This window comes from Balaenoptera physalus (genome assembly GCF_965194825.1).
Source record: "Balaenoptera physalus genome assembly, chromosome: 14".
NCBI lineage: Eukaryota > Metazoa > Chordata > Mammalia > Artiodactyla > Balaenopteridae > Balaenoptera > Balaenoptera physalus.
In genome coordinates, this window is record NC_138893.1 from 49,633,723 (window position 1) to 49,648,674 (window position 14,952).

At 40.5% G+C, this 14,952-nt stretch overlaps 1 protein-coding gene across 9 annotated transcripts in view; it reads left to right on the forward strand.

Annotated features, from left to right (window-relative positions):
- ARMH3 (armadillo like helical domain containing 3) overlaps positions 1-14,952 on the forward strand; it is a 190,703-nt gene that overhangs the window by 148,225 nt on the left and 27,526 nt on the right. For all 9 annotated transcript variants that reach the window (XM_082425169.1, XM_082425161.1, XM_082425165.1 and 6 more), the window contains one exon: positions 143-221. In XM_082425169.1, the coding sequence (XP_082281295.1) occupies positions 143-221 (79 nt within the window). The remainder of the gene's footprint in view (positions 1-142; positions 222-14,952) is intronic.

Sequence of the window (14,952 nt, forward strand, 5' to 3'; positions counted from 1 at the left end):
ATGTTCCTAAGAGGACAGTTACTCTCTGACAGTTACTCCCATGCTCTCATACTCTGAACCAGAAGATAGTTGATACTTGTTTTTAACTCATTTATCCTCTTATTCCATCTGGTGCTATATTAATGTTAATTCTTTGTTTCAGAGCCATCATCAACCACTTTAACCCCAAAATTGAATCCTACGCTGCTGTGAATCACATATCCCAACTGTCGGAGGAGCAGGTAAGCCACTACTTTCCTCATTGTGGCCCTAGTTCGTGGCTAGCATCAAGCCCTCTCTGATGGCAGAGGGATTCTGTGACTGAGCTTCTAATGGGAGTGGCAAGAGCTAGGCTGCTAAGAGGAATTAGTAAGGGATTTGTTGATAGTACTTTAAATAGAATGATGGCTTCTGTTTTTGTGCCATATGAAGGGTTTGCTTAATTATGTAGAAGATATGTAGGTGAAATTTTGGTGAATTGTTATTTTAGAGTGGGTGATATAGCATTTCTTCTTTTAATTTTAGGCAGAGTCATTTTGACTTTTGAAAATAAGAAATGAAAACTTAGCGGTGGTTGAAACTGGCAATTAGAAAAACCCTGAGTTCAGCTTAATTTGATGCTGTTTGGCTCCTTAAAACATGAGCCCTCCTTGGGGCAGATTTTCCTTAGTAATTGAGTTCTAATTTGCCTTGAGCAGTTATTTCGGGGCAGGTTTTTCTGTGGTATGGACCAAGTTGGAGATGCAGATAGTGTTGTGTGTTTGTTTTCCTTGAGTCTGGCCTGATTTCCTCTTCTCCCAAAATGCCTGTACTCGGCCCTGCATTATGTAAAATTACAGATGGGGCTTTAGCATGGCATGGTATTGAACTTGATGTTTCAGAATGAGACTCTTGAGTCCTGTTTTTAAAAGCACAAAATGAGACATGTATTCACACAATCTTCCTTCCTTCCCACCCTACTCCCAAGTTGGAGGGCCTGGGTATTCATGAGGTGAGAGTCCAGATATAGGCTCCAAGCCAATTAAAAAAAAAAAAACACCTATGCTCTGCGCTCCCTTTTTTTGCCACTGAGCCTCTTGCTGGCAGGGCCAGCCAGCCAGCTGTTGTGTGATCGTGTGTTTAGTGTTCCTAAAAGCTGTTCCGCTCGCCAAATGAGGCACCAAGCAAGCCTTTTGCCTAACAGACAGCTTCTCAGTATTCCCACCAGTGGCTCTTTCCTCAGCCAGATGGATAGGACTCAATTAGTCTATCAGTTATTCCCCTTGACATATTTGTTCTCTTTTGTGAGGCCAGCTGTGAGAATCCATCCTCTTATTTAAACCGCTTTGATAAATGGCTTTCATTTTCTTTTTTCCTCTTCTGCCTATGGAGCAGTCCTAAGTCCTGTATAGGACTCTGATGCCACTGCTCTCTGTGAGGTGCTTCAAGATCCTACCTTTTTCTTGTTGGACCAGTTCAGATCAGTTTTATTATATCATTTTTATGCAAAAGAATTCAACATCTTGAATTTTGTATAGTGAAAGAAAGGGTGACTTTCTTACCACAGTGAGTTCTGGTTAGTCTAAAAGCTTTAAAAAAAAAAAAAAAGGAAGACACATTTCCCCAGTCAGCCACGTGCAGTATTCATCCCCCAGCAGCTTGGGAAGGTCAGGCAGAAATCTTCCTACAGCAGTAGCAGCCACAGACCAATAATAAAAATCCATTCTGGCGCATGAGGCAATCTGGAAAAGGATGATTAGCAAGCACGTGTCCTCACCCTTCTCCAGCTTCTTTCAAAGTTAAATGAAGTGATGAAAGTGACTCTCAGTAAGAGTCCACAAGCCAGAGATGAGGCGACTTTTATAGAGTGGGAGAGTACACAGCCCTATTTGAGAATGAGGAAGGGATAGCGCTCTCAAAGATTTATTTTCTTAGTCAGTAAGTAGTTGCATGCCTGCTGTATACAAAGTGTGGTCCTGGGTAGTAGGGATCAGTGGTGAATAATCTAAGTGTAGTCCTTGCTCTCATGGAGTTTTTGTATATTCATTACCTCTCTTAACAACTCTTTTCACTTGGGTAGCGGGGGAAGGGTGATAACTATTCTGGGACCCTTTTCAAAACTGCCCGCAAAATAGTTGTTGCTTCTCTTCCCTAAATGACTCTGAAGGGCAATAAATGACAGCATGAGGGTGCACTTGGTTTTATTCTCAGCATATCAGATTAAAAGTATTTTGACTCCTTGTTAATCTCCAACATGTGTTGGAGCACTTCTCTCCCCTCAGTTATGAACATTAATGCTAATGTCACTAATGTTAAGTGTATTCACAGCTTCTCAAAGAACTGGCTTTGGGATGCAGTAGAGCCTGGTGGTCCAGTGGTTAAGACTCCGCGCTTCCAATTCAGGGGGCTTGGGTTCAATCCCTGGTGGGAGAACTAAGATCCCACATGCCACTTGGCCAGAAAAAAAAAAAAAAGAAAGAAAGAAAAAGAAAAATAGGGCCTGCAGTTGTTAGCAGCAAAACTAAGTAGAAAGAAAAAATCAGGAACTTAATCCCCAAGTAGATTCTAAAGTACTCCTAAAGTAAATCTAAAGACCATGGATAGGCGTTAACTGGGATTTATAGCACTTAGTAAGATAGCAGACAAGAGAGGGCTCTTTGCTAGATCTGCCTGCCTAGGCTGCCATTTTCTTCTGGCAAGAGGTTTAGTTCTGGCAACCCCCAGACACATTCTAGTGTGTGTTTGAGGCATTTCAAGATGATGTTTGTAAATTCATTATTGCTTAATAAACAAAGCCCAATCTCGCACACGGGAGTTTCTTTTCAGATCTCCAGAAGATAGATGACATTTTTTTATTACTTCTCATTGGCTTCATGGAGGGCAAAGCTTTTTAATCAGTTAATACCCTCAGTGTGACTGAATGGTCATTCATTTTCTAGTGTAATAAACTGCGTGCATTTTTATATTGTATACACAGGTGTCATATTTGTCTGGAGTTGATTGTGAAGCTTGCTCATTTTGACTCCTTTTGTGTGTTTGTGGTAAAATCTGCATAAAATTTACCATTTGAATAATTTTTAAGTGTACAGTTCAACGGCATTAAGTGCATTCACATTGTTGTGCAACCATCACTACTATCCATCTCCAGAACTTTTTCATCATTCCATGCTGAAACCCTAAACCCACTAAACAATGACTCCTCATTTCCTGTACCCCCAGCCCCTGGTAACCACTATTCTATTTGTCTCTATGTATCTGACTATTCTAGGGGTCTCACAGAAAGTGGAATCATACAATATTTGTCCTTTTGTATATGGTTTATTTCTCTTAGCAAAATGTCTTCAAGGTTTGTCCATGTTGTAGCATGTATCAGAATTTCATTCCTTTCAAAGGTGAATAATATTCCATTGTATGTGTATAGCACATTTTGTTTATCCTTCTAACCATCGATGGACATTTGGGTTGTTTCCACCTTTTGGCTATTGTGAAGAATGCTGCTGTGAATGTTGGTGTTTTGAGTCCCTGCTTTCAGTTCTTTTGTGTATATACCCAGAGGTGGGACTGCTGGATCAAATGGTAGTTAATTCTATGTTTAATTTTTTTGAGAAGCCATCATAGTGTTTCCCACAGTGGCTGCACCATTTTACATTCCAATTTTTCCACATCCTTGTCAACACTGGTTGATTTTTTTTATAATAGCTATCCTAATGGAGGTGAAGTAGTATCTCATTATAGTTCTGACTTTTATTTCCCTAATCATTATTAATGTTGAGCATCTTTTTATGTGTTTATTGGCCATTCATTTATCTTCTTTGGAGAAATGTCTCTTCAAGCCCCTTGCCCATTTTTTAATTGGGTTGTTTGGATTTTTGTTGTTGAGTTTTAGGAATTCTTTATATATTCTAGATATTTATCCTTCATCAGACATGTGATTTGCAAATATTTTCTCCCATTCTGTGGGTTGCCTTTTTACTATGTTGACAGCGTCCCTTGATGCACAAGTTTTCAATTTTGATGAAGTCCTGTTTGTCTGTTCTTTGGTTGCCTGTACTTCTGGTGTCATCATTGCTAAATCCAATGTCATGAAACTTTTCCCCTATGTTTTCTTCTAAGAGTTGTATAGTTTTAGCTCTTACATTAAGGTCTTTGACCTATTTTGAATTAATTTTTGTATATGGTGTTTGGTAAGGGCGCTTTGACCGCTTTTTGTATTTCACATATCTTTAGAAAAAAGTTTATGGAGAAGGTACAACTTGCTTTTCCAAGAACTGTGAAGCTACTCCCAGTTTATTCCCTACTGGGTTTGCTTGTCTTTAGTACATCTTATAAAAATTGTCCTTCAGGCCCCTTGCCCACCCTCAGCTGAGATTTAGCTCCTTTCTCTTCTCAGTACAGCTTGTTGATAAGCGTCTGTCCCTAGCTGGTAGAATCATTTGTTATGCCCCTATCCCTACCAGTGACATGCACCCTGATTTTTATTATCTCACGAGGATAGCTGAGTCACACAACCTGTGGCTTTTTCATAGATAAATCCCAGCGACCTTTTGTTTCTACTAAATAAATGTGGAAGGAAGGTATTTAAGAGAAACTCTAGACCTGAGACTAAATCTTGGGTTTGGATGCTTTGAGGATATACTGTCTTGATGATGCAATGCTCCCTGCAAATAAGTATGTTAAAATAGAAGAGCTCTTCAGGGGGTTCTCCTCCCTATCCTGTCCTACCCTAAACTCTTATATACTCCCTGTCCTTTATTCCTGCTTTTCAAATTAGGAAAAAGACTTTTTTATTACTGGCTACATCCTACTAGAATTGGGTCTACACTCAAGAGATCTGTCATGAAATTTTTTGGAATACTAGCTCACAGGTTTTTAACCCAAAGTCCAAGAATAGGCTTTAGAAAATTACTGCACACTCTGAAATTGTGTAAAATTATGTATATGTCCTTTTTTTTTTTCTTGAAGAGGGTCCGTCTTTCTTGAAAGTCTCAGTCAGCCTTTGACCCCTTCAACACACAATTTTTTTTTAAAGAATCACTGGCTTAGGTGCCTTGAATAGTACCTCATACTTCCTTGCCCCCAAAGCCATCAGACCTTTGAAAATGCCCATTGAAGATCTTAAGCACCTTTTAGACTATTCACTATTTGTTTTGGTTTGCAAATGCTATGACATTGATTTATATCAGCTCTAACTTCCTTATAGGCAAAAGAGGGATTCATAGCAGAACTTTACAGAAGATTCTCTAGAGCCCTGAATATCTAGAGTACATAGTGACCATTTAGGATTCAAGTCGAAACCTTCCCTGAGCACCTGATTCCTTAAGCTTTCAGTCACACTCATGACCAATTTTGTGCCTTTGAAATATCCCATTGGAAAACAAGTAAATGGCCCACTTTTACTTTCTTCAGCCTTCATTCAGCTATCAGTATTTTAGCATTTAGTGCTTTGTGCTTTAGATTGAGCCAGGCATTTGAGGGATAGAGAGGTATGATAAAGGGCCTTTGTTCTCAAAGGATGGAGTAAGTGCAGAAGATGGCTTAAGGCAATTTATTATCGATAGCCGGCCAGTACTAGCAATAGGATCTGTGGGTTTCTGTTGGAGAAAGATCTCTGCAGGTTGTGGTGGTCAGGAAAGGCCATGTGGAAGAGAGAAGAAGTGAGTTGGGCCTTGAAAGAGGAAGGATAGGAACTGGATAAATGGAGAGGCACAGATTGTAAAATGTACTCAAAGCCAGGACCTGAAAAGGACAGAAAGAGTGGAGAAAAGTCCCAGAGTTTCTATGCCTTGTCCTTGGGTCCCAGGGCACCCAGGGGCTGGATGCCTTAGAAATATGATTTAAATTGTTAGCACATTTTCCATAAACCCTAGTGCACTGACTCTCATCCCTGTCTTAATTGTACTGCCTTTGATTCAGTTCACAAGCATTCATCTCAAAGGCCTAGTATGAACCAGCCTCAGTGCTACTAGGCATATGATTAGACCTACTGAGCAAACCTATCTCTCTCTTTTTTTCTTCCTGGTAAAAAACACATAACAAAATTTGTCATCTTAACCATTCTTAAGTGTACACTACAGTAGTGTTAATATATACATTGTTGTGCAATTTATCATGGGTTCGAGCCCTGGACTGGGAAGATCCCACATGCCACGGAGCAAGTAAGCCCATGCACCAGAACTACTGAGCCTATGTTCTAGAGTTCGTGAGCCACAGCTACTGAGCCCACGTGCCACAACTACTGAAGCCTGCACGCCTAGAGCCTGTGCTACTCAACAAGAGAAGCCACCGCAATGAGAAGCCCACGCACCGCAACAAAGAGTAGCCCCCACTCACTGCAACTAGAGAAAGCCTGTGTGCAGCAACGAAGACCCAACGCAGCCAAAAATAAATAAATAAATAAAGAAATTAAAAAAAAAAAAACAAAGACTGAAACTCTGTGTATTGAACAACTCCTCTTTCCCTGCCCTCCACCTTGTCCCTGGCAACTACCATTCTACTTTCTGTTTCTAAGCGTGAGCAAACCTATCTTGAAGCTGGTATTCCTTTAAACCAAGTGGCCCAGGGGCTTGCTAAAAATTTTTCATACAAATTTAGGAATTTTCCGGGAAGATCACAAAGGTGGTCTGCTGGCACCCCCATGTGTCACAGGACTGTAGGACAATGTCACCAGATGCCTCCCATTATTTCTTCAAGTCTCCACTCTCACTAAGGCTTTGGATTTTGGATTCAGAGGAGGCCCTGTATAATGTCGTATGTTATAAGAGGTATCTTCGAAAGTATTATGGTGAAGCAGAGAATCATTCATTTGTAGGAATAGGTTAAAGTCAATTAGGGGAACAAAAAATGCTTCACATCTGATTGAGTGAAAGTTGCATTGGAAGCTGAGTATTTATTTTCATCTATTAGTCATCTTTCTAACCCTTTTTGCTTTTCTCCTGATCCTAAGATAATAGCCACTATAAATAACTGCTGGGTGTTTAAAGATCCTAACGAAACCTAACTTTATTTTCCCAGAGAACAGTGAGATACTGCTAATAAGAGGAGAGCCCTAGTTTGTGGGGCAAACACTGTTAGGGTGTCTGGGTGGCACCCGTTACTTGTGAACATCTAGGAGGAAGCACAGAAAGATCTTGGGGAGATATCCTAAAAGCTTCAAGGCTTATGAGGAAAATGGAGCCTGGTACTTCAACTTTAGAGTTCTTGGCCCTTGGGGTACTAGTAAATGTTTAACAACTGGTAGAGGGGTGAGTGGTTGGAGGGGGCTGATTTGTAGTGCTGAGGGTGAATGCTCCCACCATGGCTACCAATGTGAAGCCAAGTGGCTCTCACAGTGCTTGAAAATTTAACAATCATCTCTCACAGGCCAAGCATGTGTAAGTCAGCTCCAGCATACCACTGGTTGTTGAGGAAGTCAGCTCCAGCATACCACTGGTTGTTGAGGAAGACTGGGAGAAGGGGGCTGTAAAGCTGTGAGGCGGGGCTTTCTGAGCAGGAGGTGAGTGTGGGTCACTTTCCCCATGGAGCCACCTATATTGCCTCACAGGACAATCGAGTCCTCTGAGCAGCCCATTCTGAGAGCCCCTGTGATGTTTTCTCATCTTAAAACAGGGCCTTGGCAGAGACATATGCTGGTGAGCTGAGATTTAAGACTCTCACGATAACCATAACTCAGTTTCCCGTACTTGGCATTGTGTTTTTGTACAACAGCCTGTAGTTTTGCACTGCCTCTCTATAACCGTGAGTGATGGTTGCTGTGGGAACTCTTAGTACGAGCATGTGACACAAGCATTGGCGGTCTGACCCTTCCTCTCTTGGTGTCTTTGTTTAGATTCTGACATTTCAATTGACCTGTTTGGCAGGAAAAAGTTTGATATGAGTTAATTTGTTCATTGGATTCACCAAAGCCGAAAGACACAAAGTCAGAGGCAGAGGGATTTTCCTACAAGCTGCTAAACCTTGGAAATCAACTTTATGTTTACATAGGGCATCTTGAGAAGGTCCACTTAAGAAGGTCAGCTGATTATGTGCTGCTAGGATGTCCACTCTCTTACTTGGACCAAGAGGTAAGCTGCACTACCAGAGACAGGGGAGCAAGCTGGATTTTAGCTCCTCTGAATAGGGAAGAAAGTATCTTGGATTTAAAAAAGGACACAAATAGATAAAAGGAAAGGAACAACTAGGAGTTTTTGAGCTAGGCACTTTTACTTAGGTTATGTAATTAATTCTTTAATCAGTTGTTTGAGGTAGGTACAGTTATCCTCATTTTATAGATGACGATGCTAAAGAGACTAATTTGTTCCAGATCACACAGCTGTTAGTGGTAAAGCCATAGTGTGAACGTAGGTCAGTCTGACACCAAAGTCTGAGCTTTTCATTGGCCGAAGCACTTGAGACAACTGGAGTTTGTCAAGTATCCTGAGGGAAGAGGCAAGTCAGGATAGGAAGGTGCAGGGAGAAGCAGAGAGAATGGGGATAACAGGGCTCATTCCTAAGGGGTGGGGAAAGGTTCTGGTTTGGGAATGGCCCATTCAGTTAAGGAAAGAAAGTCCTGAACAGGTACCTGGAGAGTTTGCCTGCCAGTTAGGCAGAAATGCCTAAGTAGAGGCTCCTGGCACAGTATGATAACTTTATAAATGAGGGAAAAGTCTCTTTATTCCATACAAGCATGTCAGAAAAGTCACTATGAGAAATAAAGCTTTTCCACACACCAAAGGAAGATGACAAATTTTTAAAAAGTTCTTATGTACTTATTTCTTTTAAAGATAATATATTTATGTGGGTCAAAACCAAAAAAGTAGCACACTGAATTTTAATTATCTTCAAAAGTGGTAGTTCCATTTTGTTTAAAAAAATAAAGGGAAAATGAAGATTCAAAATTAATGTCCCACAGCCAAGCTAGATGAATGCAGAGGTCACTGGTGAAGAGCTCAGCTTATTATTCATGTCTGCCACTGTCAGCATTTTCTTCAATTAACTATGAATTTTGAAATGCCCATCACATAAACTTTCTGGTCTTCCTCAGTCAGGCTTCATTGTCGGTGAAGCTTCATTGGCAGTGCATGGGAGGAGTAGCTTTGGAGCTCGTAGGAACTCCAGTAGTTGTCAGCTTTTCAAGAGGTTACAGGGGACAGCAGCCCTTGCTTTCTTGGTTTAAGCTAAGAAGGACCCTTTTTCCCAGTTACTAGATGTACAGGTAGGACTTCACTCTTCAGTTTGTTTATTTATTTATTTGGCTGTGTTGGATCCTAGTTGCGGCATGCGGGATCTTTCCTTGCAGTGCGTGGGCTTCTCTCTAGTTGTGGCGTGCGGGTTTTCTCTCTCAAGTTGAGGCACATGGGCTCAGTAGTTGTGGCACGCAGGCTTAGTTGCCCTGTGGCATATGCGATCTTAGTTCCCTGACTAGGGATTGAACCCACGCCCCCTGCATTGGAAGGTGGATTCTTTACCACTGAACCACCAGGGAAGTCCCTTCAGTTTGTTTTTTAGCCACCTCCTTCCTTCCAAATAGATCTTCATGTACTTCTGTTTTATTTCCATTGCAACCTCTTTCCGAGGAGGTAGCTCAAAACTCTATAAGGTGTGCTTGGAAGAGTATGGTTTGCCACTGTGATAGTAACATTGGAAGCCAGAAGTGTCACTATGCAAACTGTTATCTCTGTTATAAGCTGTGTTAATTGGAAATGTTTTTGCTAAGTACCATAACAGCACTTTGACCTTTCACAGTGACCCTGCTCAAAAAGAAGTTACAGTCTTAGAAATGACCCAGCCAGCTAGAAGGGAAACTGTGGATAGCCCACAAATGGGATTTCTGTTAAAGAATTTTGTCTGTTAAGGAGGGATAGATAAGTGAGGCCTGGCAGGGAGGCAGAGACCCCATATCAGTTTGTCGGAGAGACGGTGTTTTCTGTTTCCCTCCCTGAGATGTGATATATTTCCAAGAAAAGAAAGCTCAAGTAGGGAGGACAGAGATCTGCCTCTTGGTTTCAGCTGGGTGGAGTGTCCAGCCTGCAATAAGCCGTAGAGAGGGAGAAGGCCTGATGCGATATTTGGTAAACATGTGTATCATGTTCCCCCACCGCTATTATCTTGGCTGCCTCTTGGTGTGATTGCATGCCTTGCTTGTGCAGGGTAAGGACCTGGGCTTGTTGGATCTGTAATTAGTGCAAAGAAAAGCTCCACAAGCTTCACCCCTGGAAACAAGGGGTTTCTAGGACTTCAACCAAATCAAGTCGGGGAGGTGGGGCAACTACCCAGGGAAATTAAAGAAAGTCATTGTCGCCACTCCTTTAACCAACTGATGGCCTTTCACGAATCACCCACTGTGAGGTTCATTATCTGGTCCACCTTTCTGAAAGGCAGAGCCAGCCTGTCAGATCAATAAATTTCAGGGCAATCAAGAGCCCTTTGGTAGCAGGCTTGAAAGACATGGATGGACTGGAGAACTGGCCAACTTAAATTGGTTCTGAAGGGACTTCCCTGGTGGCGCAGTCATTAAGAATCCGCCTGCCAATGCAGGAGACACGGGTTCGAGTGTCGGTCCAGGAAGATCCCACATGCTGTGGAGCAACTAAGCCTGTGCGCTACAACTACTGAGCCTGCGCTCTAGAGCCCACGAACCACGACTCCTGAGCCCATGTGCCACAACTACTGAAGCCCGCATGCCTAGAGCCCGTGCTCCACAACAAGAGAAGCCACTGCAATTAGAAGCCCGTGCACTGCAACAAAGAGTAGCCCCTGCTCGCCGCAACTAGAGAAAGCCTGCACGCAGCAATGAAGACCCAACGCAGCCTAATTAATTAATTAATTAATTTTAAAAATTGGTTCTGAAATTGAGTTTGGTCCTGAAGTATATGAGACGAAAATAGAAAGGGGAAAAAAATCTTCTGCATATTATATACAAGTTGGCTGTATAGAGGAAACAGTTATCTTTTAAAAGGCATCATCTTTTTTAGCATAAGAGATTTGTGTCCACCTTTTGGATCCTTGTTTCCAAACAATTATATTGGATGATTGTGCCCTGGAGAGATATTCACGTTATCTTGGATAGAAAGTCACTGTAAGCCCCTAGTGGAGGGGAAGGATGCTCACTCAAATGAGGCCTGTGAGTTTGTTAATCAGGTTACTATTTGTTCTAGCTCCTGTACTGTTGGCTTGTTTTCTTTTTTCCAGCCACTTTGAGCTAAAGTGTTCTGAAAAAGAATCAATTCTTGCCTCCCAAGGAAGTTCTCAGAACCTGCTTTTGTCTAAGAATTCTCTGCTTCTGGGTGTCCTTGGTTCGTTCAGCAAGACAAGGAATAGGTGCCCCAGCTTCACATCCCCCAGATTATTTCTTTTCTGTGCAGAAGGACAGAGGTTTCTGCTCTGTGCCAAGCCAGGGGATATAAAAATGCAAAAATCATACATGCCCTTGAGGACTTCACAGTATAAGAATCAGGATCACTAATTTCTTGCTTAGACCTTTGCTTCTGTGCCCTCCTGTAGACCTCACTTAGCTGGTGTATTTGGCCTGCTTGTAGCAGCATCCCCCAGCCTTTTATAAACCTAAGAAGGTTTAGGTTTGTAGGTACCCTAGTGAAAAAATGCCTCATTATAAATCTGTAAATGGTTGGCTGATAACCCTAATTTGGAGTGAGTTTCCACAAGGAGAGCCATGATCGTCTCATATCTTTCACCCTTGCCTCAGTTTCATAAAAAAGGCAAAAGTGGAACTTTCATTAGATGTCCTCGGTAAAGGTAGGACTCTGTAAGTTCCTGAGCTTGGCAAATGATTGAGTTTGTCAAAAGATCCAGCTACAGTACACCCACTTAAAAAAACCTCATGTGGCTACTGCCCAGCTGAAAATGATTTCAAACACTGTTGATTGCTACCTGGAGTCCCTTTAATTTGTCAGGGAGGATTGCCAGGGATGGAGAGGTAGGGAGGAGTAGCACAATGAGGGGAATCTTTGGCCTTGTGGAAATACTAGGAACTCCTGGCTTATAGATACTGATATTTCAGTCTGAATCATTCTTGCCCCAACCAAAAATGGCATGGTAAGACCAAAAAAGACATAAGTTTACTGCCATGGCCCTACTTTTTTTTTTTTGGCCTAGTCATGATTTACTGGACTTAACTTTTTACTTAACTTTATTGAGATGTAATTAACATATAATAAAACATATTTGTGTAATCATCAGCATCACAAGATATAGGACATTTTACTTCCATCACTCATAAAAGTTCTCCTTTACAGTTAGTCTTATCTGCAGATCTGAGCCCTAGGCAACCACTGATGTAATTTCTATCACTATAGATTTGTATTTTCTTTTTAAAATTTATTTATTATTTATTTTGGCTGCACTGGGTCTTAGTTGCAGCACGTGGGATCTTCATTGCAACATGCAGACTTCTTAGTTGCAGCATGGGGGCTTCTTAGTTGTGGCATGCATGCAGGATCTAGTTCCTCGACCAGGGATCGAACCCGGGTGCCTTGCACTGGGAGCGCGGAGTCCTACCCAGTGGACCACCAGGGAAGTCCCTAGATTTGTCTTTTATAGAATTTCACGTAAACTCTGTTGTGTCTGAGATTCATCCATATTGTGACACTTCTAGCTGTTTACCGAAGAGAAATGAAAATATATGTCCACCCAAAGACTTGTATACAAATAATATTCATAATAGCATTATTCATGATAACCGAAAACTAGAAACAACTAAAGCAACCAGCAACTGAATGGGTAAACAAAATGTGATACATCCATACAATGGAATATTATTCAGCCATAAAAAGGAATGAAGTACTGATACCTGCTACAACATGGATGATTCTTGAAAACATATGCAAAATGAAGGAAGCCAGTCACAAAAGACCACGTGTTGTGTGATTCCATTTATTTAAAATGTCCAGAATAAGCAAATCTATAGAGACAGAAAATAGATTGGTGGTTACCTAAAGCTGGGGTTGGGGAGTAAGCTGGGAAATGACTGCTAATGGTTATGAAGTTGATGAAAATGTTCTAAACTTAGATCATGGTGATCATTGCCCCCGCTATGTGAATATACTAAAACCATTGAATTGTACACTTAAAATGATTGAATTTTATGGTATGTAAATTATCTCTCAATAAAGATGTTTTTAAAAAGGAAGAAAAAAGAAACTGCTAAACTGTTTTCAAAAGTGGTTGTACCATTTTTAATTCCCACCAACAATGACTAAGAGTTCTAGCTACTCCATATCTTTGTCACACTTGGAATTGTGAGTGTTTTTAATTTTAGCCATTCTAGTGGGTAGGCAGTGCTCTAGTAATACTGCATGCATAGTTTTTAAAATTACTGTTAATTTATTTTGCATGATGTTGAGCAGCTGATCATTTGCCTGTTTTTAAAATTTGATTATTATAATACTTATGAGTTTTTGTATTGATATATTCTGGATGCAAGTCATTTGTCATATATATGTATTGCAAATATTTTCTCCTAGTCAGTTGCTTGTATTTGCAAGTTATTAATGGTGTTTTCAAAGTCCAGACATTTTAATGAAGACCAACTTTAATACCATAAAGATGAATTTATTAATTTTTTAACACTTTTTGCTATTGTGTTTTATTTAGTAAATCTTTGCTTACTCCTAGTTGTGAAATTTTTCACCTGTATTTTCTTCCGTAAGTTTTATAGTTCTGTCTTTTACATTTAGTTCTATGCTCCATGTCAAGTTAATTTTTTGTAAAATGTTTGGTAATGGTAAATGTTCATCCATTTCCTGCCCACCCCCCCACCCCCTGCAGTATCCTGTTGTTCCATTGTCATTTGTTGAAAAGACTATTCCTTCCCCTATTGAAATACCTTGGCACATTTGTAAAAAATCAATTCACCATACATATGTGGGTCTATTTCTGAAGTATTAGTTCGGTTCCATTGGTCTAATATATGTCTAAATTTATGCCCTACACTGTCTTATTATAGGTCTGTAGTAAATCTTGAAATCAGGTAATATAAGTCCTCTGATTTTGCTCTTTTTAAAAGTTGTTTTGAATATTTGAGGTCTTTTGCATTTCTATACGAAGTGTAAAATTAGCTTGTCCATTTCTACACAGAAAAAAGGCTGCTAAGATTTTTTTTTTTTTTTTTAACGTCTGAAACATTTATATTAACATATTTCCATACAAATAACCCAATGAAAGTTTAGTATTAGTTGTTTTGTTTGCTTTTGTATACTGCAGGTTCTTATTAGGCATCGATTTTATACACATCAGTGTATACATGCCAATCCCAATCGCCCAATTCAGCTCACCACCATCCCCACCTCACCGCAGTTTTCCCCCCTTGGTGTCCATATGTCCATTCTCTACATCTGTGTCTCAACTTCTGCCCTGCAAACTGGCTCATCTGTACCATTTTTCTAGGTTCCACATACATGCATTAATATACGATATTTGTTTTTCTCTTTCTGACTTACTTCACTCTGTATGACAGTCTCTAGATCCATCCACGTCTCAACAAATGACTCAATTTCGTTCCTTTTTATGGCTGAGTAATATTCCATTGTATATATGTACCACATCTTCTTTATCCATTCGTCTGTTGATGGGCATTTAGGTTGCTTCCATGACCTGGCTATTGTAAATAGTGCTGCAATGAACATTCGGGTGCATGTGTCTTTTTGAATTACGGTTTTCTCTGGGTATATGCCCAGTAGTGGGATTGCTGGGTCATATGGTAATTCTATTTTTAGTTTTTTAAGGAACCTCCATATTGTTCTCCATAGTGGCTGTATCAATTTACATTCCCACCAACAGTGCAAGAGGGTTCCCTTTTCTCCACACCCTCTCCAGCATTTGTTGTTTGTAGATTTTCTGATGATGCCCATTCTAACAGGAGTGAGGTGATACCTCATTGTAGTTTTGATTTGCATTTCTCTAATAATTAGTGATGTTGAGCATCTTTTCATGTGCTTCGTGGCCGTCTGTATGTCTTCTTTGGAGAAATGTCTATTTAGGTCTTCTGCCCATTTTTGGATT